This window comes from Cupressus sempervirens, chromosome 9 (genome assembly GCF_028749045.1).
Source record: "Cupressus sempervirens isolate cs-2001-9-10 chromosome 9, ASM2874904v1, whole genome shotgun sequence".
Lineage (NCBI taxonomy): Eukaryota > Viridiplantae > Streptophyta > Pinopsida > Cupressales > Cupressaceae > Cupressus > Cupressus sempervirens.
The window spans coordinates 3,246,853-3,273,738 of NC_143126.1; the positions used below are offsets into that span (position 1 = coordinate 3,246,853).

Consider the following 26,886-nt stretch of genomic DNA (forward strand, 5'->3'; position numbering starts at 1 on the left):
TGTATATTATTTCAAAGTGAATAAAAATACCTTTCTTTGATGCATTTCTGAAAATTACTTGAAAGTAATAAGCACGTATTTTCCTTCATTTGAACATGTGTGAAAAATGAACAACAATTCCAATTTGTTTTCTTTTAACAACATCATTATACAAAGTTTCCAGATTCAAAGTTCTCAGCACTTCCAAGGTGATGTTCAAATCTCAGTACGTTTGTCATCTTTGTAGAGAGAGTGGACTATTATTTAAAGTGAAATGTAATCCTTATAAATTTAGTGCGATCTTTCCTTAGCCTTGCTTTGATACCATGTAAGGTTTACTTTCAGTTTTCTCTTAGAGTACCGAAGTATGTATGTTTTTATTTCAGGTACAGTCACTGCAAATTAAGGATTCAATGTGCTGCACAATATATATAATTTCAATGCAAATGTGATATAATAATTCCTTCAAGTTTGATGTCTGCACTACCTCCGATCTGCCCGCATTAATCAATTTCTATGCAAACAATATCGGGCGGCATAGGGTGGTCAGGTATATGGGTGAATGGGCATGTCTCCAAAAGGAGACATGACCATTCATCGATACACGCGATCGATGGTATGGTCACACCCAATTGATTAGTCATAACAAAACTAATGAATTCAAGACTTAACTAAGTCCATTGCAATCAATCATAAATTGTATAAATACGATCATTACTAAGATCATTCTTAGATATAACACAATCATTATTTGTACAGTCAATTCTAAATGCTATGATCACCATAAATAATGCAAACCATACTCATGCATATATACATATCGATATTCAAAACATATAGGCATGTATATGTACATGAGTATATTCTCATATGATTAGTGCAATTGTTTGAACCGAAGCTACATGTTTCAACAACTTTGTCAAGTGAATTAAATACAGGTAATAATACTTGGATAATAGTGGAGCTTCAAGACATAACTGGATTCAAAAATCAATTTGAAAAAAAATCTAATTAAGTTTTAAAAAAATTCAAAGAATTTAAAGCCTTGGTGGAAAATCACACTATAAAGAAAATAAAAACATTAAGATCAAATAATGGAGGTGAATACACATCTGACATCTTCAAAAAATTCTGTATTTTTGTTGAGATTAAGAGGGAGACTACAATACCTTATAATCCTAAAAAAAATGGGGTTGCAGAAAGAGAAAAATAAACTATTATAGAAGCAACAAAAGCCATGATTCATGATCAAAATCTCTCTATGTCTTTTTGGGCCAAAGCAACAAGTACAATAGTATACATTCAAAATAGAAGCCCCCATGTAACATTAGAAAATATAACTCCCGAAGAAGCCTTCAAAGGGAACAAACCAGATCTTACTCATCTAAGAATTTCCGATTGTCCAATTCACATTCACATTCCCAAAGAGAAAAGGTCTAAATTAGAACCTTCCAAAAAAAAAGGCATATTCATTGGCTACAATGAAACAACTAAGGGATACAGGGTATATGTTTTAGGACAAAAGCGTGTTGAAATCAGTAGGGATGTTAAGTTTGACAAAAATATCGCTTTGAAAACATTTTTAAACAAAGAAGACGAGGAAGTTGAGAATCATAGGGAGTTCATCATAGAAGATGATTATAATACTGAGAATTAGAGGGAGAACACTTTAGAAGATAATTCAACTGGAAATCTGAGGGAGAGCCTTTCAGAAGACAGAGACACACTTGCATCTAATGTTGAGAATGATGAAGTTTTAAATCACAAGAAAATACCTCTATGGGCAAGGAAAATGATTGAAGAGAACAATGTGGAACCAGATGAGATTTCTAGAGAAAATAAGAAAACAAGAAATAAAATATGCTATGTTGCTTTATTGACAGAACTCACAAAAACAGAACCAACTAATGTAGAGAAGGCCTTAAAATGTCAAGCATGGAAAGATGCAATGGTAGAAAAATATTAGTCCATTCTAAAAAAATGATGTCTGGAATATTGTTCCTAGACCTAAAGACAAATTAGTTGTATCCTCAAAATGGTTGTTTCAAATCAAATATGCACCTAATGAAAGCATTGAAAAACACAAAGCCAAATTTGTTGCAAGGGGTTTTTCTCAAAAGGCTGGAATTGATTATGAAGAAACTTTCGTTCTAGTTGCATGTTATACTTCAGTAAGAATGATAATTGCCATTGCCACATCCAAAGGGTGGAAAATACATCAAATGGATGTAAAGACAACTTCTTGAATAGGGTCATTGAAGAGGAAGTATTTATAGAACAACCAGAAAGATTCACCACACATGATCAGAAGCTATACATATGTATACTAAAGAAAAATATCTAATAATGACATGTTGATACTTGTTCTTTATGTTGATGACTTGTTAATAATAGTTGTAGATCATCTTATAGCCAAATGTAAATAGGATCTCATAGCTGAATTTGACATGAAGGATCTAGGCCTTCTACATCAATTTTTTGGGTCTAGAAGTACGACAGAAGGGAAATTACATCTTCCTAAATCAAAAAAAGTACACTATAGATATATTGACCAGATTTGAGATGATGGGTTGTAAGCTACTATTTACTCCAAAGGAAACTAATCTTCATAAACTTAAGAGTGAAGCAATAGACACAAAGTCGGTAGATCGTACTCACTATCAACAAATTGTTGGATCGCTTATGTACTTAGTAAACACTCGACCAGATATCTGCTATGCTACAAATGTATTAAGTCACTTCATGTGTGAGCCTAAGAAGATTCATCTAATGGCTGCCAAACATGTTTTAAGGTATTTAAGAGGAACTATTGGACTTGGATTAAAGTATGATAATATTGCGCTACAACTTCAAGGGTATTCCGATTTTGACTGGGCAGGCTGTACTATTGACTGTAAGAGTACAACAAGGTGCTATTTTAGTCTTGGATCAACTATGATATATTGGCTCGGTAGAAAATAGTTAGCAAATGCTCAGAGCTCTACGGAAGTAGAATATATGGAAGCTTCCATGGGAGCACGCAAGCAGTATGGCCAAGGAAACTTTTATACGGATTATTTGGAAAACCAATAAAATCCACCATAATTCACTGTGACAATCAAAGCTGTATTAAGCTTTCAATTAATCCAATTTTTCATAACAGGTCTAAACATATAGAGATTCCTTACCACTATATAAGGGATATGGTAGATAGAAATGTTATCAAATTGAAGTACATTAGCTCTGAAGAACAAAATGCAGACATCTTTACCAAACCTCTAGCAAGGTTGCAACTTGAGAACTTCAGGAACAAACTTGGTATAACCAAACAATAATTCAATATTATGTAAAATTGTTATTGAATATTTAATAAAATCAATATTGCAAGATTGTGGATATGTTGTGGCAAGAAAGGTGATAATCTTTCGTGTGGGTGAGGTCACTATTGTAAGGTGATGATCTTAACAATAGTTTGACTTGTCATGTATCTCTAAAGTTGTTGAAATACATGATGATGGATGTATCAAGATTGATTACATTGGATTAATAATCTAGAATGCTTTGATTTCTTGATACGGTGTTTATCACTGGATTCAGTTCTGATTTAGACAAGAGTAGTGATAATGGTTTAGACAAGTCCATGTAATGTCCCCTCTTTAGTTCGACATGGCATTGATGATGGATTTGCCTATTCCAAACTCTCGTAGGCAAATGGTGTGGAAAGAGAGTCAATTCTGCGGATCAGATAGTCATATCTTGCTCTTGAAGAAGTGTTAAGAGGTTATATTTTATCATTATGTGATATTGGAGCCCACATGTTATAATTTTAATTTGAGTTGCACTTTTTATTTTATAAAATTACTTTATTATAAAAAAGTGCATTATAATGAGAAATTATAAAGGATGTTTCTAGAAGTTCTAGCAACTTCTTAGAAAAGTGAATAAATAGAGGGCTGGGCCTCTCATTTGGACATGCTTGGATTGGAGAACTCTTCTACTTCTTCATTGTGAAGACATTTGTGGACTTTGGATCTGCAAATTATTCGATCTTTGGGAACGAATCACTCCCTTGGATTGGCGACTTTGTGGGTGTGAAATATCACCTGAATTGTTGCATAATTGGAGTTGGTATTCAGCCATCTCATTGGAGCCTATTGAGAATTCGTTGTTAGGGTTTGTTTTTGGTTGGAATAAGGATTTCAGATTTGCCCTATCATTGGAGAAGCATTTGACAAGAGTTTGAAGACAGAATAAGTGCATTTTCAGAATTGGCAAAGCAGGGTTCGGAACCACATAATTGCTCATATCTCTTCAACCCCTTGGAGTTATTTTTTATGGTTTTACAGGGTTACTACCTAACCCTAAACGCCCATTTTCCTTGCATTTGGGGGTCTCAAAACCCTAATATTAGTTTATTTCAGCAGCCGTACAGGTACGGCCTGGTACGGCCTTGCTAGTTTGGGCAGCAGCAGCAAATTAAGGATAGTTTGGGGGTGCGGTTGGAGGTCTTCATCAACGATCTGCAGCAAAACGTGGTGTTCTTCCATAGTTCTTCAAACCAGGTTCTTGCATTCTGAAATATATGTCAATTTTTGGGTAAATTTGCTGTCATACAGTCATTGTAATAATCAGTCCAGAATTGGTAATAAAATAATTTCAGAATTTATTGCATTGTAATTGAAATATAGTTCAATGGCTTTATATATATTGTAATTCTGTGATTATATTCTGAAAGTATCAAATCTGAAATTACCATATTCTGAATATTGTTACTGTTACACGCCAAGTGTTTGACAAAATTCCTAAGTTCAGTTTGAGGGTTTCTGTGGCCTTTATAGAGAGGGTCATTACAGTGGTATCAGAGCCAAAGTCCTGCCATCCTGTAGGGAATTTGGAACAGCTGGGGAAGTGTTTGACGAAATGTCAAAACACTAAAATCAGAGCATGCGACAGAAGCCTTATAATTTCCGCAATACCAAAGCAAGACAAGATAGGATTTCAGACCTGCAGAGCGAACAGTCTAGCTCATCTATCCAGGTGGACATAGAATCCAGTCATACTGACACAGGGGAGGTATTCTTTGATCAAGACTACGACTACAATATGGATAGAGGTGGGAATATTGGTCCAGATCAGCGAGAGGAGAGATTTTTACAGTTATTAGACACTTTGGCACAGGGACAGCGATCAGCAGAACAGAGAGCACAGGAACAGAACCAGAGAATGGAGCTTATGATGCAGATGATGGCTCGACAAATGGGGTTGAACGCTAACATAGGTGGAGGAAATAATCAGAATGGTCACAATCAGAATGGGAATAATCAGGATGAGATACATAATGGAGGCGAACAAATTGGGAACAATTTCGGTCATGCCCCCCAGCAAGCTAGGACAGTGAGTTCGAGGCCTATGATTCCTACGTTCCTTCCTAGAGCTCCAGAGCAGCCGGTACCAGAACCCCAGATCACTGACATACAGGATCAGCTAAGGAGAGATTGGGAAGTAGGAGGTCCAGATTTTACAACTGCAATCACCTTTAGAGAGTATATGGATGTGCGGATGAAGCATATGCCCCGTGGGCAAGACAGGACTCAGAACTATGAGCTACGAAAGAAAGTAGGCAAACTACAGTTACCATATTATGATGGCTCAAGGAAGTCTACAGCAAGAGCTTGGGTTCAAAAGCTTGACACATACTTTCAATTGAACCCTATGTCTGAGGAAGAAGCTATTAAGTATGCAGCAATTCACCTGGATGGGTTAGCACACGAATGGTGGCATCATGGTATGATCACTATGGGTCATGCACACATTACCTCATATGTGGAGTTTACGGAGAGACTGATTGAACGTTTTAATAAGAAAGATCCAGAACTCCATTTCAAGGAATTAGCCCAGCTTAAACATTGGGGATCATTGGAAACATACATTTCAGAGTTTCAGAAACTTGCAGTGTTAGTAACAGATGTATCTGAATGAAGGCTATTGGTTTTATTTATGGATGGGTTAGTCGATCCGTTGAGAAGGTGGATTAAAGCTCTCAACCCTCCCACTTTGCAGGAAGCCATTAAGAAAGCTCGTGACATGGATTCCTCTTCAGCTTCAAAAAACAAATTTCAAGCAAAGAGTTTCCCTTCAGGAAAAGATAAGGACAGGAAACCCTTTCATAGAGAGGCACAGCTACCTAAGGAAGAAAGTAAGAGGCTGGACAAGGAGACACTTAATGACTTGCGTAGGAAGAAGCTATGCTTCTATTGCAAAGGCCCGTATGAGTACGGCCATGACTGTCCTATGAGGCCAAAAGGGAAGGCCAACCGGGCAATGTGGGCTTATTACGAAGGCTCAGATTCAGATGGTTCAGAACATCATGATGAGGATCCTGATGAAGCAGAGGGAGAGCAGGAGATAGACAGTGCAGGGCAAAGGCAGGAAACAGAGCTACATTTATAGGAAGCACGACTGTCTAGTATCCAGAGAGAGGGATCTTTCAGACTTCGGGGAGTCTTGGCTGGGCAGAAGGTTATTACATTGTTGGACACAGGTGCCACGCATAATTTCATTGATGCACGATTCGTAGAGAAGCGTGGACTCATTACTGAGGAATTCGAGGGACTAAGAGTCAAGGTAGCTGATGGATACACTCTTCGTTGTGACAGGATGGTACGAGACTTACCTTTGCGCTTGAACAACTATGAGTTTAAGGCGGACTATCATGTGGTCAACATGGGTGACATGGACATAGTACTTGGAATGCAGTGGCTACATTCATTGAAGGTGGTTACCCTAAGATTAGAGGATATGGAGATACAATTCGAAATGAATGGTAGGACTCATGTGCTAAAGGCTATCCGTAATGGAGACATCAGGACTATCTCATTTAGGCGGCTGGAGAGATTAACTAGGCATAATGATATAGAGTGGGCAGCAGTTTGTACTTTGATACCTACACAGGAGGAGCAACATAAGGCGGAATATCATCCTGATATTCAGAAGTTGAGGATTAAGTACGAAACGGTATTCAGTGAGATTCCACCAGGCAGGCCACCGGACAGAGGCATTGAGCATATTATTGAGCTGGAGGAAGGTGCTAAACCTATCATGGTCACACCATATCGACATCCAAAGCGACTCAAGGATGAGATCGAAAGGACCATTGAGGAGTTGCTAGCGATGGGGCACATCCGACCCAGTAAGTCACCTTTTGCATCTTTTGTTGTTTTGGTAAAAAAGAAGGATGGAACGCTTCGGATGTGTATTGATTACAGGGCATTAAATAAGAGAACCATTAAGAACAGGTATCCTATTCCTCGCATTGATGAGTTGATAGATGAATTGCATGGGGCCTGTTATTTCACGAAAATTGATTTGAGATCAGGATATCACCAGATCAGAGTTCGTGAACAGGATATTGAGAAAACTGCTTTCAGATGTCATTGTGGGCACTTTGAGTTTGTAGTCATGCCTTTCGGCCTGACCAATGCACCTGCCACTTTCCAGTCCACTATGAACAGAGTTTTCCACCATCAGTTGAGAAAATTCGTGCTGGTGTTTTTTGATGACATTTTGATCTATAGCCGATCATGGCAGAAGCATCTAGAGCATTTGGAGACGGTGTTGAGCATTCTACAGAAGGAGTCCTTGTATGCAAAGGAGTCCAAATGTGACTTAGGGATGACCGAGCTGTTATATTTAGGACACATCATTAGTGCAGAGGGAGTGCGGATGGATCCTGAAAAGATTCGCGCTATTGTTGATTGGCCTCCACCAGAGAACCTTACACAGTTGAGGGGGTTCCTTGGTTTATGTGGTTTTTATCGCAGGTTTGTCAGTGGCTACTCACGACATGCAGCTCCCATGACAAATTTACTGAAAAAAAGGGAATTTGTGTGGACTCAGAAGGCACAAGACTGTTTTATGAGATTTAAGGAGATAATGACTACGTGCCCAGTTCTAGCATTACCTGATTTCACGAAGCCATTTGAGCTTCAATGTGATGCATCTGGAGAGGGAGTAGGTGCTATACTTATGCAGAATAAGCACCCCATAGCTTATGAGAGCAGGAAGCTCAGAGGCCCTAAGCGTTCATTCAGTATATATGATAAGGAGATGTTGGCCATCATGCATGCTTTGGCCAAATTCAGACAATATCTTGTGGGTAGCAAGTTTTGTATTAAAACTGATCATAACAGTCTGAGGCATTTCTTGGGACAGCAGGACCTGAATGATCGCCAACAAAAGTGGGTAAGTAAGTTGCACGCATATGATTTTGACATCTCATATGTCAAGGGAACTCAGAATGTTGTTGCAGATGCTCTATCTCGAAGGCCACACCTCACTCTTATGGTTCAGATATCAGAGGATTGGCGACACTTGATTATAGCAGAGTATGCCAGGGATACATGGGCCTCCGATATAGTAGAGGGAACAGTGATTGATACCAGATACACACTTGTAGATGATTTGATCATTTACAAGAACAGGATTTACCTAGTCCCAGGATCAAAGGTTAAGCAACTGATTATGAGAGCACTTCACGACTCACCGACAGCAGGCCATCCCGGGTACTTCAAGACTTAAAAGTCGGTTCGAGAGCGGTTCACTTGGAAGGGGTTGAAAGCTGATGTTTTGCAGTATGTTCGAGAGTGTCATGTTTGCCAGCAAAACAAACAAGAACACAGCTATCCGGCAGGGCTCCTACAGCCACTTCCGATTCCCGACAGGAAGTGGGAATGCATCTCCATGGACTTTATCACAGGTTTGCCCAAGGTACAAGGACGAGATTGTATTTATGTGGTGGTAGATAGATTAACGAAATATGTTCATTTCTTTCCTATCACCACTACACATTCAGCAGCTCAGGTGGCAGAGGTTTTCTTTCGGGAGGTTTTCAGATTGCACGGCTTGCCTCAGAACATTGTGAGTGATAGGGATAGCCGTTTCATGAGTCACTTTTGGCAGGAGGTATTCCGGTTATGTGGCACGAAGCTTACACCCAGCACTAGCTATCACCCACAAACCGATGGTCAGACAGAAATTGTGAACAAATGGGTGGAAGGGTATTTAAGGAATTATGTGGCAGCTCAGCAGCGAGCTTGGGTCAGATGGATATATCTCTGCGAGTATTGTTACAATACTACATATCATATGACTATACAGATGACACCCTTCATGGCACTTTACGGTTATGAAGCACCTAGTTTCTTGGATTTGTTGTTGAGCGACAGCCGGGTACCCAGTGCAGGTGAATTATTACAGGAGAGTAAGGATATAGTTGCTACCCTCAAAGACAATATTGCAAGAGCTCAGAACCAGCAGAAGCAGTATGCAGACCAGAAGAGAACTGAGCGTAGTTTTGAGGTAGATGATATGGTTTACCTCATGTTGCAGCCATACAGGCAATCTACTCTTAAGAAGAGTGGGGCAGAGAAACTTAAGCCACGCTATTATGGACCATTCAGGATTATCAGGCGAGTTGGTGAAGTGGCTTATGAGTTGGAGCTTCCCGCAGACAGCAGAGTGCACAATGTGTTTCATGTGTCACGCCTCAAGAAGGCGTTGGGTCAGAATGTGGTGCCTTCTGCAGTATTACCTCATTTAGACGATGAGGGAAAATTGATTTTAGTACCAGAATCCATCCTGGAGAGCAAAGAAAAGAAGCTTCGTAGAAGGGTGATCAGAGAATACTTGGTTAAGTGGAAAGATTTACCTGTTGAGGATGCTACTTGGGAGGGGGAGGCTATTTTGCAGCACCCGGCGTTGAGATTGCTTGAGGCCAAGCAATTTCAGGAGGGGCGGACTGTAATGTCCCCTCTTTAGTTCGACATGGCATTGATCATGGATTTGCCTATTCCAGACTCTCGTAGGCAAATGGTGTGGAAAGAGAGTCAATTCTGCGGATCAGATAGTCATATCTTGCTCTTGAAGAAGTGTTAAGAGGTTATATTTTATCATTATGTGATATTGGGGCCCACATGTTATAATTTTAATTTGAGTTGCACTTTTTATTTTATAAAATTACTTTATTATAAAAAAGTGCATTATAATGAGAAATTATAAAGGATGTTTCTAGAAGTTCTAGCAACTTCTTAGAAAAGTGAATAAATAGAGGGCTGGGCCTCTCATTTGGACATGCTTGGATTGGAGAACTCTTCTACTTCTTCATTGTGAAGACATTTGTGGACTTTGGATCTGCAAATTATTCGATCTTTGGGAACGAATCACTCCCTTGGATTGGCGACTTTGAGGGTGTGAAATATCACCTGAATTGTTGCATAATTGGAGTTGGTATTCAGCCATCTCATTGGAGCCTATTGAGAATTCGTTGTTAGGGTTTGTTTTTGGTTGGAATAAGGATTTCAGATTTGCCCTATCATTGGAGAAGCATTTGACAAGAGTTTGAAGACAGAATAAGTGCATTTTCAGAATTGGCAAAGCAGGGTTCGGAACCACATAATTGCTCATATCTCCTCAACCCCTTGGAGTTATTTTTTATGGTTTTACAGGGTTACTACCTAACCCTAGACGCCCATTTTCCTTGCATTTGGGGGTCCCAAAACCCTAATATTATTTTATTTCAGCAGCCGTACAGGTACGGCCTGGTACGGCCTTGCTAGTTTGGGCAGCAGCAGCAAATTAAGGACAGTTTGGGGGTGCGGTTGGAGGTCTTCATCAACGATCTGCAGCAAAACGTGGTGTTCTTCCATAGTTCTTCAAACCAGGTTCTTGCATTCTGAAATATATGTCAATTTTTGGGTAAATTTGTTGTCATAGTCATTGTAATAATCAGTCCAGAATTGGTAATAAAATAATTTCAGAATTTATTGCATTGTAATTGAAATATAGTTCAATGGCTTTATATATATTGTAATTCTGTGATTATATTCTGAAAGTATCAAATCTGAAATTACCATATTCTGAATATTGTTACTGTTACACGCCAAGTGTTTGACAAAATTCCTAAGTTCAGTTTGAGGGTTTCTGTGGCCTTTATAGAGAGGGTCATTACAGTCCATCCTAGTAGTATGCTCTCAATCCTCTTTTCTTCTAAGAGGGAGTGTTAAGGATATAGCTTCATTTGGATTGAAGCATTCTTATATTTGTTATGGATTTAATATACAAAAAGGAATATAAGGTATCAGCAGATTAGTCTAAATTGGCAATTACTATTCATGAGCCCAATATAAGGAGAGTCACCATTTTGAAAGGCTGTGACCCCCCATGGCAAATGGGGGAAGTCACAACCTTTCATGATCGTGACCCTCGGATGTCGTACTTTTAAGACCGATGGCTGTTGCATTAACACAATCGATAACCAAGGTATTGAGTTGATACAGCAGTCATCACAATTCAGAATTAATCTATTCAGAGAAATCGATCAATCCGGAATTACACATTCAGAGATTTTGATAAGTATCAAAATTATATTTCAATAGTCAGTATTCAGGTCTGCTCAAATACAGGTTACATTATTCTCTAGAAAAGATCTTTATTTAACATAGTGCATGCAACAGTGTCAGCTTGGTCCTGCTCCTTATTCCAGATTTGTGACGCCCAGGATGAGCTCCTATTTGCAACAACCTTCCTCTTCCATGATCACTCTAAGACGGCCCATGGCTGCGATTGTCCTATTTGTTGTTCTTTGGTTTGGAATTTCTTAACCCATGTTTAAAATCATTAATTGGGTCTGGGAGGGCTTCATTTCCTTTGGACTCATCTCTCTATTTTTGTTTGAGTTGTTACTTTCTGTTTGGGACACCATCTAGTGTCTCTGCTGTGGGCTGACCCCTTTTGTTGTACTTGACAGTCCCTTTGACCCTTTGTGGTCTTTTGTTGGACATTAATAAGTGGATTTATCTTATCTTCTACACCAAAACAATAATTATGCAATTTAAATTAACTTTCAGTAAAGATGACAAGGTAACATTGTGATATAAATATAGAGACAATATGTCATTTTCAACTGTACGATTTCTTGTAATAGTGTTGTCTACAATATAGCAATATACAAATTGTAACATAATTATAGTTTAATAAACATGACTTTCAAACAATGACAATATGAAATTAGAAACTAGAATGGCTCAGCTTATTTCTAAAACTCATTGTTTAAATAAGAGAGAGAACCACAAACCTCTATTAGAATTGCAAGATCAATAACAATGCTCGTTACATATCCTAATACAAGCCCAATAATGCCTCTTGCAACAGATGAAGAACCAATGTCGACATCAATCTGTACAAGTAGAAATAGATCATGCATAGAAACTGTAATGAAGTATAAGACAATATATAGTGCAGCAAAAAAATATATTGTTCTTTACGAAGATAGGAGAGCAAGTTTGTATTCAATGTTTTTGAAACAAAATTCAACATCAAACATTAGTGAAGGAAAATCTGCTTGAAATTATAATAACACAGAAAAGATATGCAATTTAGTTTATATGTAATGCATCTATAAATTTCAATGGGAAATAAGATTATAGAAAAGCAATAATAAAACAAAAAAATCAAGGACCCCAAAAAAAAATGCTCCATAAGGATGAGCCTGACAAAACATTCAATGGGTAAATTTTACATTCATTTGCAAGGTGGAGTTGACAATTAACATTTCTCTACAAGTCAAGGTCAGGATCATCTCCTAAATATCTCCCATTTATTATAGTTGGCTGATAAATTTGCAAGTCCCAGGAGTTTGTATACAAAACCCTTCTGAACAAAAAAATATTATTATCAAATGGCAGCAATCTTTATGCATTAAATAGGTTCGTAAGGACAACATTGCTATCAAAACAAAAGGAAATTTCTCTCATGACAGTAAAGAAACTGGTGTTTGACTTTAACAACTTGAAGAGGCAAATATCATTAAATACTATTTTTAGGAATTGACATGCTGCAGAAAACCAGTTATACCGTTAAGGGTGACCAGCTAAAGGTTTTACATAAGAGGTCTACTTGTTGAAGTTTATGGAGGGATGGCCTTCTGAAGGTTTTAGGGGGCCAATTTGTTAAAGAGGCTTATTAGGCTTACCTAAGAGAGGACCATGGCTCTAAAGGTTGTTATTCACTAGAATCATATACTGTTAAAAGACTATTTGTTTAAGGGCTCACTGGTTCGTTTTGAAAGGCTCTTTGGAGAAAAGGTGATTGCACTGACATTGCCAACATGTAAAATACATGATCTACATGCCAAACATTAATCTCCGAAGTCACAAAATACCCACCATAGTTAAGGAATTCTGGTAGAACTATCCTAGAAAATGAGGCTAGAATGGTTTCATCTCTTGTAGATTTTGATAGCCATCATAAAGAAGTCTTCTCGTTATATTGTTTGTTTTAAATGACTTGACCCTAGAAGTTTGGAGTATGACTTTTTCTGATGATCTCTGGGAGAGTTTGTAAAGGTATATAAAAGACCTGGAAAAAGTAGTATAATTTTACCAAAACCTATTATTTTAATAAAATTGAGGGCAGGTCATTGTCAAAACATTTACTTAGGATGAAGTACTGAAGGGATCAATTCTCTGCTATCATTAAGCCAATAGATATATATCTGCTTTGGTCATCAATAGTTCGCCACCATGGTTTGAAACTTTTCTAAAATCTTTGCATTTTTGTTTGCAGACTTAAGATCCTCATTTTCACAGCATACTTCATATTTGTTATAAAAAAATTCAGAGAAAACTAAAAATGTCTTGAGTTCAATTCTGAATGATAAAAGAGTGCACATGCTATTTCACACAATCTAATGTCTGAATATGCTTTATTCATATGTATCTATAGCTTATGTTAAATATTTGAGAACACCGTTAGTTACCTCTACAATATAAGTTAAGCACCTTCTACGGAAATATTTAGTGTACCAAATATTATCGTACGAAGAGAAATTCTTAATATATCAATACTACAACCTATGATTTGTTTTATTGCCATTATCTCTGCTATTTATGGGCTCTGAATTTCTATGCTATGAAAAGTGGGCTGATCCAAAGTGAGAAAGCCCTTCAAGAGTGTACATTGATCCAAAAGAGGTTTGAAATAAATTACAAGAATTGCCATTGAAGGAGATTTTTTCCAATCAGTGTCAATGAAGTTTTCCATGAAAGTGTATTTTAGCACCTTATATTATAAGGCTGTAGCACAGTTTAGAACTCCAAATGAAGGCAAAAAAAATCCACTTTGCAGATTCTGTGCTGCTTATGGATTCAAGTTCTGTTGAGATACTTAGAGCTTTTCATACACTTCTGTGTAGTCTTTGTTAAAATAATTCCAACAAATTCACCCATTCACTTTTGTGTTGGGTTGCTTGATGACCACAATAAGCCATAAAGCACAATCAGGAACAAATTTAGACCCTCCAAGTCCATAGTACTAAAAATGTTCCCACAAAGTTAACAGAGCTCAGCCAATACAAGTTCATGGCAGCTAATTATTTCCAATCGTACGAGATTACACATTGGGACTAAAGCCTTGCTATTTGTCATGTTACTTTGTTTTATTAATTTAGGGTTTGACACTCGACTTCTAGCAAGATCAAGTTTTATGGCAAGATCAAGTTGGATTTGAAGATATTAAAACCTTTTGTTTTGACAGGGTGGTACAAAAACCTTGAACTCAGTTTTGAAGGCCTTAGAGGCTCTGAAAGTGGGTCAGACTTTGATTGAACGACACTTTGCCAACTTCGGCTGTAGTGTGTTTTGAGAGTTTTTTGAAAAGTGTTATAATAGCCAATTGGGTACATGGTACACAATCTATGGCCTTTAGAAGCTGTGTGACTTGAGAAAAAGTAAAATCCCTTCCAAAATCTCCAATGAGTGTCAAAACCTGTTTAGGGCATATTCTTGACATATTTCAATCTAGGGGAAAATAATATAAAGTTGGTCGGCCTAAAACAAAATAGATACAAATTTCTAGAACCTTCTAGGGTGGTTAAAATCTTCCCAATATAAAGAAGATAATTAGGGGTAATCAGGGAGTTTGATGGTGCATATGGTGGCTCTAGTTTGCGAAAAAAATTCCCATGTGGCTATGGCATGTTATTTTCTGAGTATTGTAATTTCATTTCATTGCAGATACTGAAATGCAAATATTTTTTCTCTTTCAATTGTTCAGTTCTTGCAATGTCCTATTTATTTCTCTATTGTTTTGTGTGTTTGTGTAAGGGGAGTACCCTTCATCAATGTACTGAAATGATTATGTGAATTGTGTAAATAATTATTAAACCTCATCATTTACATCGTGGTGAGGAAGAACCATCTTGATTTGGCAAGAGGCCGCAAGGCATAAAGGTCAGTGATCATGAATGTATAGTATTATTAATGCACTATGAAACTGCCTAGCTAGCTACCATGTGCAACAGCAGGTTTCTAAGACTATTGTCACGTGTATATGAGAAAGATCTGAAATTCGATGAATGACATATTTAGAATACTTTTCCCATATATGTGACCTTAACATTATGAGCTTGATCACACATGTACAATTTTTTCATCGGGATGTACTGCAGACTAATGCCTAAACTGTGTTTCCTTGCATCTATTCAAAATACACTACAAACAGGGTGATCCTGAATGCATTTGTTTAAGGTTAGAATCTCTCTTGTAAATTAATATAACTACTGATGTTATTACCAACTAATCTAAATACATTGCTAAAGTCATACATTGTTATTCATAATATTATCCAAAAGTACAGTTTATTATTCTTTAGACATTTTTAAAATAATCAACAAGTTGAAAAGAAAAAATATTTATAGCTTATAAGATCATCCAATGCTTAATTTTTTTCAGCTGAGGTAGGTACCTCTAAAAAATTATCTTGTCGAAGGTAATTACAAGTCACTGCTTTTCCCAGAAGGCAAGCTTTAGTTCCAACAGCACGCTTTACCATCCAATATCCCTAGTAACAGTCATAGGGAGCAGTTAAATAAATTAATCTCAAAAAATAATTTACTAGTAAGGAATTTATTTTATCAATAATGCAAAATTCTTACCTCTGCAATACTTGGGATAAGTTTAAAGTGTTCATCTCTAAACATGTCGCTGCCATTTGCGAATTTGTCCAACAGAGATCCTTTTCTGATTGCCCTATTTGCTCCAAAGTAGAAGACCATGCTATAGTTTGGTTTAGCTGGCACCTATCACAAGCACCATAATCATGTCCAGTTAGGATAATATTAAAAGAGGGCAATAATAAGATGTTATGTCTTGAACAGATTTTTGTTTTTATTTTACAATTTCATAATGGACAATGGATAAGCCTTATTGACTTTTGATTGCCAAGATCCCAATGTGGGCAAGTTGAGAGCATAAGTTGAAAAGAACTATACATATTATCACAGGAAAATGATTGTTAGCAGCATAGTTTGCAAACTCTGTGAGTACACTCCGAGTTGCCGAGCACTCTTTATCTCTACATCTTTTTCTAAGTTCTTAGTGTTCACAAGTTTAACTATACCATTTTTATAGTTGCAAAAAAACACAGGTAAAAATGTTGATGCAGGTAATATGCTAGTTAAGATGTGTTATTCACATTGCTTTTCTATAAAAGTTTGCATTTACTCTTTTGAGATGTCAACTTTTAATATAGTAGATATTGTAATTGAATTTTACAAAAAAAATGTTTCTTTAATAGATTTAAATTTGTAGTACTTTCAAAATTGTTGAGTAGCTGAATCGAGATTTTGGTAATGTCAAGTACTCTCCGAGTCCGAGTTTGCAAACTATGGTTAGCAGCAAGCCACACAACACAATATTGAAACTAATGCAGAAATCTAAAAATAATGAAATAATAATTCCAGTGAGAAGCCTCCTAGATGGCAATATACAAACTGCAGTTGGAAAGGAACGAAATTTGTTCTAGCAGCACAGCGCCTAGAAAAAATTACAAATATTATTGTTAGAAATAATAATACCAGAAATAAAAGTGATTTTTAATGCAGTGGCAGCATAAACATCCAGCTTTACAATATTTAGATCAGTTTCTAAACTTTTTTATAATCACAATGATAAGCCACACAAAAGTTATCAGAAATAAATGGTATGTTTATTTCATTATTACTGCTAAATACATACAATGCCAGAAATAATTATAAGATACACAAAAAATAACCAACAGCTGTAAAAGTATTAAAAATCCCCCTGTAAATAACAGATATTAGAGCATTTCATGGACTGCAAGAGGACTGCTTATTAGTTTTACTTTTCCCCTAAGAGAATCAGCTAAATGATGATACATAAGCGGCTCAATTATTACAATAGTTACCCCACTAGGGCACGAAGGGCCTCAATTTGGGGAGGATGGCAGCGGTTAGGGGGAACTTCTCTACAATCAACTTTCCATCTCCCATACATTTTTTTGCGCTATTAGTAACCACCTAAACCATATTTTCCATCCCTACTTCAATAATGACTTCCTCTAATAACTGATAAATATGCTCTGAAGTTTCTTTAGGTTCAATGTGTTAGAATCTGAAAAGATTAATAACCCAGAAAACTAGTGCAAAGAATATCTAAACTATGAATGCAAATGATACAAAATCAAAATAGCAACATAGAGTTAGTCTCCAAGAGAGTGATGCAAATGCTAGAAGCAAAATAGCATTAAGAGGATGCAAAAACAAGAGATACAAATACAAGCTAGGTAGCATGCTTACATAGGCTAGGAAGAGGAAGGAGATGACAACACCGACCAATGAGAAGCAACCATCTATCGGACTAAAGATAGCCAAGTATTTTCCCAAGATAGCTAATGGATGCTCAAATGTAGGAAGGTGACACCTCGCAACCATTCACCTAATAAGACATGTTTTATTAACCTAAGTGAAATTATTAAAAGTGTAGGAAACACCTAGCAATATAGGGAAAAATAAAAAACTACACTAACATCCCCCATAAGCGAAGCTTAGGTGGATGTAGAAATGGGTCTCGGCAAGTCAAGCTTGATGAGGTACCCATGTACATAAAATTCCCCCAAAAGAGAGCGAAAAGAGACCCCCCAAAAAAAGTCAAGACTCCGAGTGAGAGGAAGAGCCCCCCCCAAAAGATGAAGCATCCCGCACCCCCAACAAAGCTTGCAAATGAAGGAACTTGCTCTCAATGAAGGGCTTGGTGAAGATATCAACAACCTGCTTGGAAGTCAGACAATAGTGAAGGTCAGTGATGTGACCATGGATGACCTACCGGAGGTAGTGCATATGGACCTCTATGTGTTTGGTTCCCTGATGATGAACCGGATTCTGTGAGATCTAAATGGCACTCTAGTTGTCACAAAAGATGACTAATGGCCGTCTAATCTAGATACCAAACTCAGTGAGAAGATGTTGAAGCCAAATGGGCTTAGTGGCGACATTTATAGCCCCTCGATACTCGGCCTCAGTAGAAGATAGAGCAATAGCAAACTGCTTTTTGCTCAACCAACAAACAGGACCTAAACTAAGGGAGAAGTTGTAACCTGAAGTAGACTTGCAATCCTGAGAATCACCCACCCAATCTGAATCTATGTAGCCCACCAAATCAAGCTCAATACCTGTTGCGTAGTGAATCCCACGACTATGAGAACCCTGAATGTAGTGAAGGATCCGCTTGGCTGCTTTGCAATGCAGCTCATCAGGCTCCTGCATGAATCGAGAGACCATGCCTACAACATATGAGATGTCGGGTCTCGTATAAGTCAGATAAATGAGACTCCCAACAAATTGGCAGTACAAAGTGCCATCAACAAGTGGAGAAGAACACTAAGCCTCATGTTTGACTCCAGAAAGGAAGGGAGTCAAAGCAGGCTTACAGTCAGCCATATGAAACCTCGAGAGTAAATCTAGAGCATACTTGGACTATGTGATGGTGGTCCCGGAAGGAGACTGAAAGATCTCAATCCCAAGAAAGTAATGCAACAAGCCCAAGTCAGTCATCAAAAAACTGTCCTGAAGGGCCACTTTGACAGCCTTAATGGTGAGTGAAGAACTTCCTGTGATCAACAAGTCATCAACATAAAAAACCAAAAATAGAAGTGAATCACCCTATTGCAAAATGTAGACATTAGGATCAGAATGGCACCGAGTGAACCCAACTAATAGAAGAAAGGAGTCCATCTTGGCATATTAGGCCTGAGGAGCTTGTTTGAGGCCATAGAGAGACTTCCGAAGACAGCACACAAGTGAAGAATCTTGAAGGAAGCCCTATGGCTGCTCCATGTAGATCTCCTCATGAAGGTCACTATGAAGAAAAACACTATTCACATCCATCTGATGTACTTCCCAATGATTAGCTGCAGGAATGGCAAGACCAAGTCGAATGGAATTCATTCGGGCAATTGGCGCAAAAGTCTCGAGTAGTCAATCCTAGGAACCTAGGAGAATCCTTTGGCGACCAAGAACTGACCCATCTATTGCATTTTGTCCAATAGATCCACTTACATCGAACAAGTTTTCTTCCCTTAGGAAGAGGGACAAGATCCCAAGTATGGTTCCTCATCAAGGAGCTATACTCGTCCTGCATAGCCGTATCCCACTCAAGAATACTAGAAGCCTCATGAAAGGACCGTGGATCTGAGGCAATAGCAATGAAGACATGTGGAGCATCCTGGAATTGTGAACGAGTCTGCCTGGTGTCTGATGGATCCCCAACCCAATCACTTGCAGATTGCAAGGTCTGTCTAGCCCAAAGTGGATTGGAAGATGGAGAATCTGGAGGGGAATCCTTAACCTCTGAATGATGACTAGGAGAGAAAGGAGGTGAGTTCTCTGAATCACTCTGCATCGGAAGTGGAGGTAGACAATTGTTCAGGTGAATCTGGCTCATCAGAAGATCTGCCATGTATTCTAAGTGACTCCAATGTCAAAGTAGGAGTTGGAGAAGTGATAGAAAGTGAGCTTAAAGATCCCTCCTCAAACTGAACACTCCTCGCAATGAACAACTCATGTGTATTAGGGTGGAGCAACTGATAACCCTTCACACCATCAGGATAACCTACAAATATGCAAGATCTGCTCTGCGGACCCAAGGCCTTGTGTTTCTCTACAGGAATGTGGGCCTATGCAAGAGAGCCAAAAACTCAAAAGTTCTTAACTGATGGTTTTTGACCGCTCCAAGCTTCAAAAGGAGTAACTCCCTTCAAGACTCGGAGAGGAACATGGTTCTGGATATAACAAGCACAGTTAATGGCCTCTGCCCAATACTGTGGTGCAAGAGATCTAGAGTGAATCATACCATTTGCCATTTCCTTCAAGGATCTATTCTTTCATTTTGCAACACCATTCTATTGACGATTGTATGGAATTGAATGCTGTAAATCAATCCCCTCTAAAGTGCAAAATCTTTCAAATTGGTGGTTGACATACTCACCACCATTGTCTGTGCGCAACACTTTGATGGCTTTCCCGGATTGCTTTTCTACAAAAATTTTGAAGTCCTGAAAATGATCAAATACCTCTGACTTCTGTTTGAGAAAGTACACCCAAGTATATCAAGAAAAGTCATCAACGAATGTGAGAACATATCGGGCCCTGCCGAAAGAAGGATGCTGAAATGCACCAGCCAAATCACTATGAACTAACTCTAGTATCTATGAAGCTCTCCATGCCTTACTTTTGTCAAATTTTTCCTTGGGATGCTTACTAAGAATGCAACTTTGGCAAACACCACCTAAGAATTGAACTAAAGGCAAACCTGTGACCATGCTCTGTTGGTTGAGCTAATGCAAATAGTGGAAGTTAAGATGGCCAAACTGCTTATGCCATAATTTAATCACATCATTAGAGTGAGTGAGCAAAACAGTCGAAGGAGGATCAGGAACAAAGTGAGAAAATAGATAGAGTCGTAACTGATGATCTGCTTTCCCAACAACAACTGTAGAATCACTATGCAACTCATGTTTCTCCACTGAAGAACTCAACCCGCTTGCCTAAACCTGTGTGAGTGATCTGGTATACTGATAGGAGATTAATTGATAATGAGGGTACACAAAGAACATCATGGAATGTGCCATCCCCCACATCAACAAACCCTCTCTCACACACCTCAACAGGAGTGTCATCACCCATCAAAATATAAGGCATAGTACACGGCTCCAAGGATGCAAGTTCTTCCTTAGATAAAGCCATGTGGTGCGAAGCACCCGAATCAAGAACCCAAGTCGATGGTGAGGAAGCAACTGCAACAAAAGCCTTGCCCTTTCCTTTCCTGTCATGTCCCCAATTTCTGCCCTTCCTTAGTGACAACATTTCTAGCAAGGTTGGTCTATTATCTGGTTCCCATAGGCCAGCAGAGCGTAGAGGGAACCAACCCAAGGACTTTGAGAGTCATGCATGAGCTTCCCAAGTAGTTTGGAGCAATAGACAACAGTTTTCTACAATTTAGGAGGGATTCCTAATTTGTAGGGATTGACTAGGAGTGGTCTAGGAGGCATTTGGAGACCTCGGTGAACGTTTTGGAGACTTAGAGTGCATCTCCTATTTTTTAGGAGGCATTCTTATTTTTTAGGAGGAACTCCCAGTTCAATGATAGTTCTCTCAGAGGTGCACACAACAAGGGAGTCATTGGGACTCAATTTTGGTTGATTGGGGCAATCTCCTACTTTTTGGGAGCATCCCTAGATTTTAGGGATGGACTGCCAGTTGACCCATCTTGTTCGGCATCAGTCACAGACAGGTGACAAGGTCAGATTCATGTTTGATTGGTCATTTTGAGCCTTTTGGGACCATTTGGGAAATATTTTAATATATTTAAATATTTCCTAAGTTGGTGATTAAATAAATTAAATAAGGTTAAGTTTTAGCCATTTTGGAGTAATAAGGGGTTTTTTGGCCTCATCTGGATGCGCATCCTATGGTGTGATAGCTCGTTGGAAAGGTCTCAAAATTCTCTAAATCATTCTCTTTGGTCTCAGGGCATTTCAGTGAATGGAATTCTATCTATGAGGAAAAAGGTCATTTTCTAGTAACATGACCACTTTAAAATAAGAAATTATAACATTTTCACTACACAACGCCACTTGGAGACACTTAGGGTTCAATTTGCAATTGAGAGGGGGTTATAAGGAGATGGAAGCTTCATTCTAAGATCATCTTTTGCATATTGAAAAACTTGTTTTTGTGAATTGGCTCTAAGAGAGCAATTCTTCATCTGGGACGCAAACCCCAGGTTCTGGATTGGCTGGGACGTAGCCCTCAGCAGTTATTGGCATTGGATTCTTCAGACAATGTGCATTGCTATCAGGGATAGAGTACGCCATTCTTTATCGTGGATTCAAGTTGCAGATTTATGGTTTCAGCGTTGCAGATTGATTCTTTTAGCTGGGATGTGATTCCTTGCAGTCTTAGGGCTGCCATTTGCAGCAGTTTGGCATCATTGTTGGATGTAAGCTCATTGGAACTGCATTGGATTTATTATTTGGCTTTATAAATCAGAAATCTGTCTGGTACGATTTATAGCAATTCTGATTTGGCTCTATGCTCTTATTTATTTTCGGTCTCCTCTCATGTTTATTGTTCATTATTCATTACTATTGTGAAAACTATCAAAAAACACAAAACAAAAAACAAAACCTTCTGCAACTTCTGTCTATTCTCAAAGACCATCAAAGAACTCACAGGAAAATACAATTTATTAATTTAAAAACTACAGCAGATCAGCAAGGGCATCCATCAGGGATCTTTCATTTCCCCTTGTTGTTTTCTTTTGCCTTGTTAGACCCTTGATTAGAACTTTGTTTGGTAGACTCAGGAACACTAACATTATTCTTCTCAAGAATGTATGTCAAGTGATCAATTTGTTTCTTCAAACATTTATGTTCATCATGACTGGGTCTTTTACAATAGGCACATTTGACCTTTTCTTTCTTAGGCTTATTGCCCTTGGAAGATGGGGTATCAATAGTTGCTTTTGAAGCAACCGGTATTTGATCCTTCTTTTCCTTGCTATTATTTTGTTTCTCATCCTTACTATTGTTGTTACTACTTTGTCCTTTTTGTTCTTTTGTGCCTTGGTTGGCAGCCAAGGCATGTGACTTATAGGACTTAAGAGTGCCCATTTGGATTTGCTTGTCCTGTTCAAGAGTGAGATTGACAGCAAAATCATCTAAAGATGGCATGGTGAATTGAGTACCAAGTGCACCCTTAGTAGCATAGAAGGTAGAGACAAACACAAAATATTCTGAACTTAGCTTAGAGAGAATATTAAGAATCAGTTGTTCATCTTTCTTTTCAATTCCACATTGTTTTAACTACAGCCTTAGTGATTTCAATTTGGTGAAGAAATCCTAGATTGTGTTGAAATTGCTTGCACCTAAACTAATTAGTTCATTTTCCAACATATGACCCCTCATTGAATCTTGTGTGCCAAATAATGCTTTTAACTCTGTCTATATTTCATTTGGTGTATCCAAAGACTCAATGTGAAATAGCAAGTCAGGAGAAACAAACAAACACAATGTTCCATATGCCTCATCACATTTGTTAAACCACTCAGGCTTATCTTCATCTTTATTAAGTTTAGTTTCAAGTCCCATAGTTATCCTATTTAATCCAAATTTCCTTAAGTGAATTGTCATGCGTGATTTCCACTCAAAGTAATTGTATGGAGTTAGGATGGGCATATTTGTTTCATCCATGATGAAGAAATGTAGAGAAAAAATGCTAAAAAGAAGAGAACCCAGCCACGATAATGCCCCCCCTCCTAAAAAAAAAAATGTTTTGGCACTTTATTTTAGTGCATTTACAACTACCACTAGCAAGAAATACTAAGTGGTCTTGATTTCAATGCATTACAAAAACTCTCACAAAGAGCATATGCTGAAAGTGAAACTTGGGCACAATACTCAAGGAGACAAATAGCACCACTGTAATCTACTCGAAAAATCATACACTTCAAAAAAAAAATCACCTTGATACGAGGTTGTATGAGAAAGTTATGATCCTCCAAAGTTTCCAAAACAAGAACTGTGCAAAGTCACCGCGGAGAATCTGCAATTTTTGAAAAATTTATGCATGAAAATAAAAAAAATGACTACAATAGTGGATAGAGCACAAAAAAGTAGCCAAAATGATAACAAGAATACTTGAAATCAGAGTCCGTATGAGGAAGAACGAGGCATTTGAAAACTGCATTTAAAACTGCGACTGCCAATGGAGAGGAGTATGGCTGTAGCTTTCCACGCTTGATTTTGCAAAATATATAGATTGCATGCAAAAACTAATAGATACCCAGATGGGTTTTCGGGGCTACGAACAAAACCCAGAAAGCGTTTTGCTTGCTAATGTACAGAAGACAGTTGTAGAGTAAATCAAACGCCTTTAATAACAAAAAACGGCCCCAACAACCAAAAAACGACCCCAGCAACCAAAAGACATCATGAAAAGATTGAATCAGCTACCTAAGTCAATAAATGACATGCTAGAACCTGCAATATTTATTGAAACAATCAAATATGCAAGTTAGTTATCAGATTTGAGATTGAAACCCTAGTCTTGCAACTTGTATGACAATCTTTGATCTCGGTGAAATGAAAGACAAATCTAACTTTCTCAAGCCTCTTGGATGTGTTGGAACAACTAGAAATGTTGCGAGTATAACCAGAAATGTTGCAAGCAGCCAAAGATTAAAAACGTTTTTGTCAAACTTTTCTGATTCTCAAGAGCATCTGAAGATGTGAGAGAAGAGCATACTGAGTTTTTCAACAAGTTACAATAAGATTTATTAGCACCCCTTGAATCTATCAAATAAGGAAATTAAAATCTACTCTTGCACATAGAAAAGCTCTGATACCATGTTAGAATCTGAATAGATTAATAACCCAGAAAACTAGTGCAAAGAATAAATATCTAAACTATGAATGCAAATAATAGAAAATCAAAATAGCAACACAGAGTTAGTCTCCAAGAGAGTAATGCAAATGCTAGAAGCAAAATAGCATTAAGAGGATGCAAAAACAAGAGATACAAATACAAGCCAAGTAGCATGCTTACATAGGCTAGGAAGAGGGAGGAGGTGGCAACACCGACCAATGAGAAGCAACCATCTATTGGACTAAAGATAGCAAAGTATCCTCCCAAGATAGCTAATGGATGCTCAAATGTAGGAAGGTGACACCTCACAACCATTCACTTAATAAGACATGCTTTATTAACCTAAGTGAGATTATTAAAAGTGTAAGAAAAACCTAGCAATATAGAGAAAAATAAAAAATTACACTAACACAATGTGTCAATCACTTTCAAGAATACAACACCTTTAGGGTAAGCCACAAAAACATTAAGCAATGGCGTTTAACATATATCCGACCATCCATTGCTCAATATAGCATAACATGTTGCATTCCAAGAGGCTTTGATCTTGGCTAATTTCCGTATCTCTATTTGGACCTATGTAAAATAGTTGTTTCGAAAGCATCTGTAGAGGGAGATATGTACTCTTTGCCAAACTTAGCAACATTTTGAATCGCATTAGGGAAATGAGGATTTCTTGTCGTATTGATGACATAGCACTTGTATATGAAAAATCAGCCAATACATCATCCATCTATTGTCTCTCTACTAGTTTTCAAAAGTTGTTTAATGTTCCACTTTGTTTTGTTGCACTTGTAGGCCTAAGTAAACTAGAAGACATTATGAATGTAAACCTAGACATTATCAATCTAAAGGCTATCATCAACATTTCTTTTACACCTGATTAGATGAAGAGTCACCTCGAAGCTACTAATGACCTCTATAGAACTTGGTTCTTGACCTCATAGTCAATTGCTAGAATGAGAATGGTTCTTTTCAATTCTCCCCTGGGTTGCTTATGGATGCTTTAAGATCTCCAAATATTCTTTGTCTCATTGGGACTCATTAAAGCCCCATTCGTCCTCTTTCGGGCATTAAAAGTTGTGATTTATTGGTCGTAGATTAGATTCTTTGGTGGGGTTTGTAGTTGTGGTGGTGTGGGCTGCCTTATTAGGAGTCACGTATCAATGGTCTTCTCTAGTACATGGGCTGGATTCATGTGGAAATGTATATGTTGCATTGCCACTTATCTCAAGGATCTTTTCATTGTTGTTTGTTACTTCCTGCTTGCTTCTCTTCCCTGTGCCATCCATAATGACACTATTGGTGATCCATAAGGTGGTCTTTTTGACAACATTTCTTAGTTTTTGGCTGATGAGAACATTCTTATTCTTGGAGATTTCAATGCTCATACTCACATTATGCAAACCCCTTTCCATGAAAGAGTTTTTGATTCCTTGTATACTAAGGCCATTGATACTAATCGGTCAGACATTCATAGATTCTCTGAGGACATTGCGGGCCCTCTCACTAAGTACAACAAACATCATTTGAACTTTTGTGAGTCTTCTGCTCTTGTGATCTGTAAAGGTCTTTAGTGTTTCCCAAGATATCATGTCTTCATTTGTAGACCTCAGTATCGTGGAGCTAATATCATAGATTAAGTTTTCTCCTCTCAGACGTTCGTCCCTCCAACCATCATTTCTCCATTACCCCTCTTCTTCTGGGATTTACATTGGTTTTCTTGAGTTCCTTCTTGTGCACCTTCCTGCTAGTGATGGTTGCCTTCTTTACCATGTGTTGTTTCAGATCTTCTTTTTTGGTAATGATGTGGTTTTATTGGCCTTCTCCCTTGAGGGCTTGCAGAGGTAGTTGGACAGTTTGGCTTCTTTTTGTGATATGGGATGGTTGATTGTACAATTCACTGTGAATTTGGTAAGACTAAGGTAATGATCTTCAATTGCCTTAAAATCTCCCCACCTTCACATCACATTTGGTGGCTCCAAGATCAAGATTGTTTCATCTTATACCTACTCGGGGGTCAAGTTTTCGAGTCATAGTTTCAATTTGAGGCCCGTTATTCAGCCTTGTATCAATAAAGGCTTTTAGTCCCTTGGTCTTCTTGAGAGACAATGCTTTAGGCACCACTTGTACAAGATCCTATCCAAGATGAC

General features: G+C 37.9%; 1 protein-coding gene across 2 annotated transcripts in view; it reads right to left on the bottom strand.

The window, feature by feature from the left end:
* LOC149537333 (ENHANCED DISEASE RESISTANCE protein (DUF1336)) overlaps positions 1-26,886 on the bottom strand; it is a 410,405-nt gene that overhangs the window by 93,467 nt on the left and 290,052 nt on the right. For both annotated transcript variants that reach the window (XM_089802846.1, XM_089802847.1), the window contains 3 exons: positions 15,947-16,090; positions 15,757-15,852; positions 12,089-12,190 (listed from right to left, as the gene is read on the bottom strand). In XM_089802846.1, the coding sequence (XP_089658972.1) occupies positions 12,089-12,190; positions 15,757-15,852; positions 15,947-16,090 (342 nt within the window). The remainder of the gene's footprint in view (positions 1-12,088; positions 12,191-15,756; positions 15,853-15,946; positions 16,091-26,886) is intronic.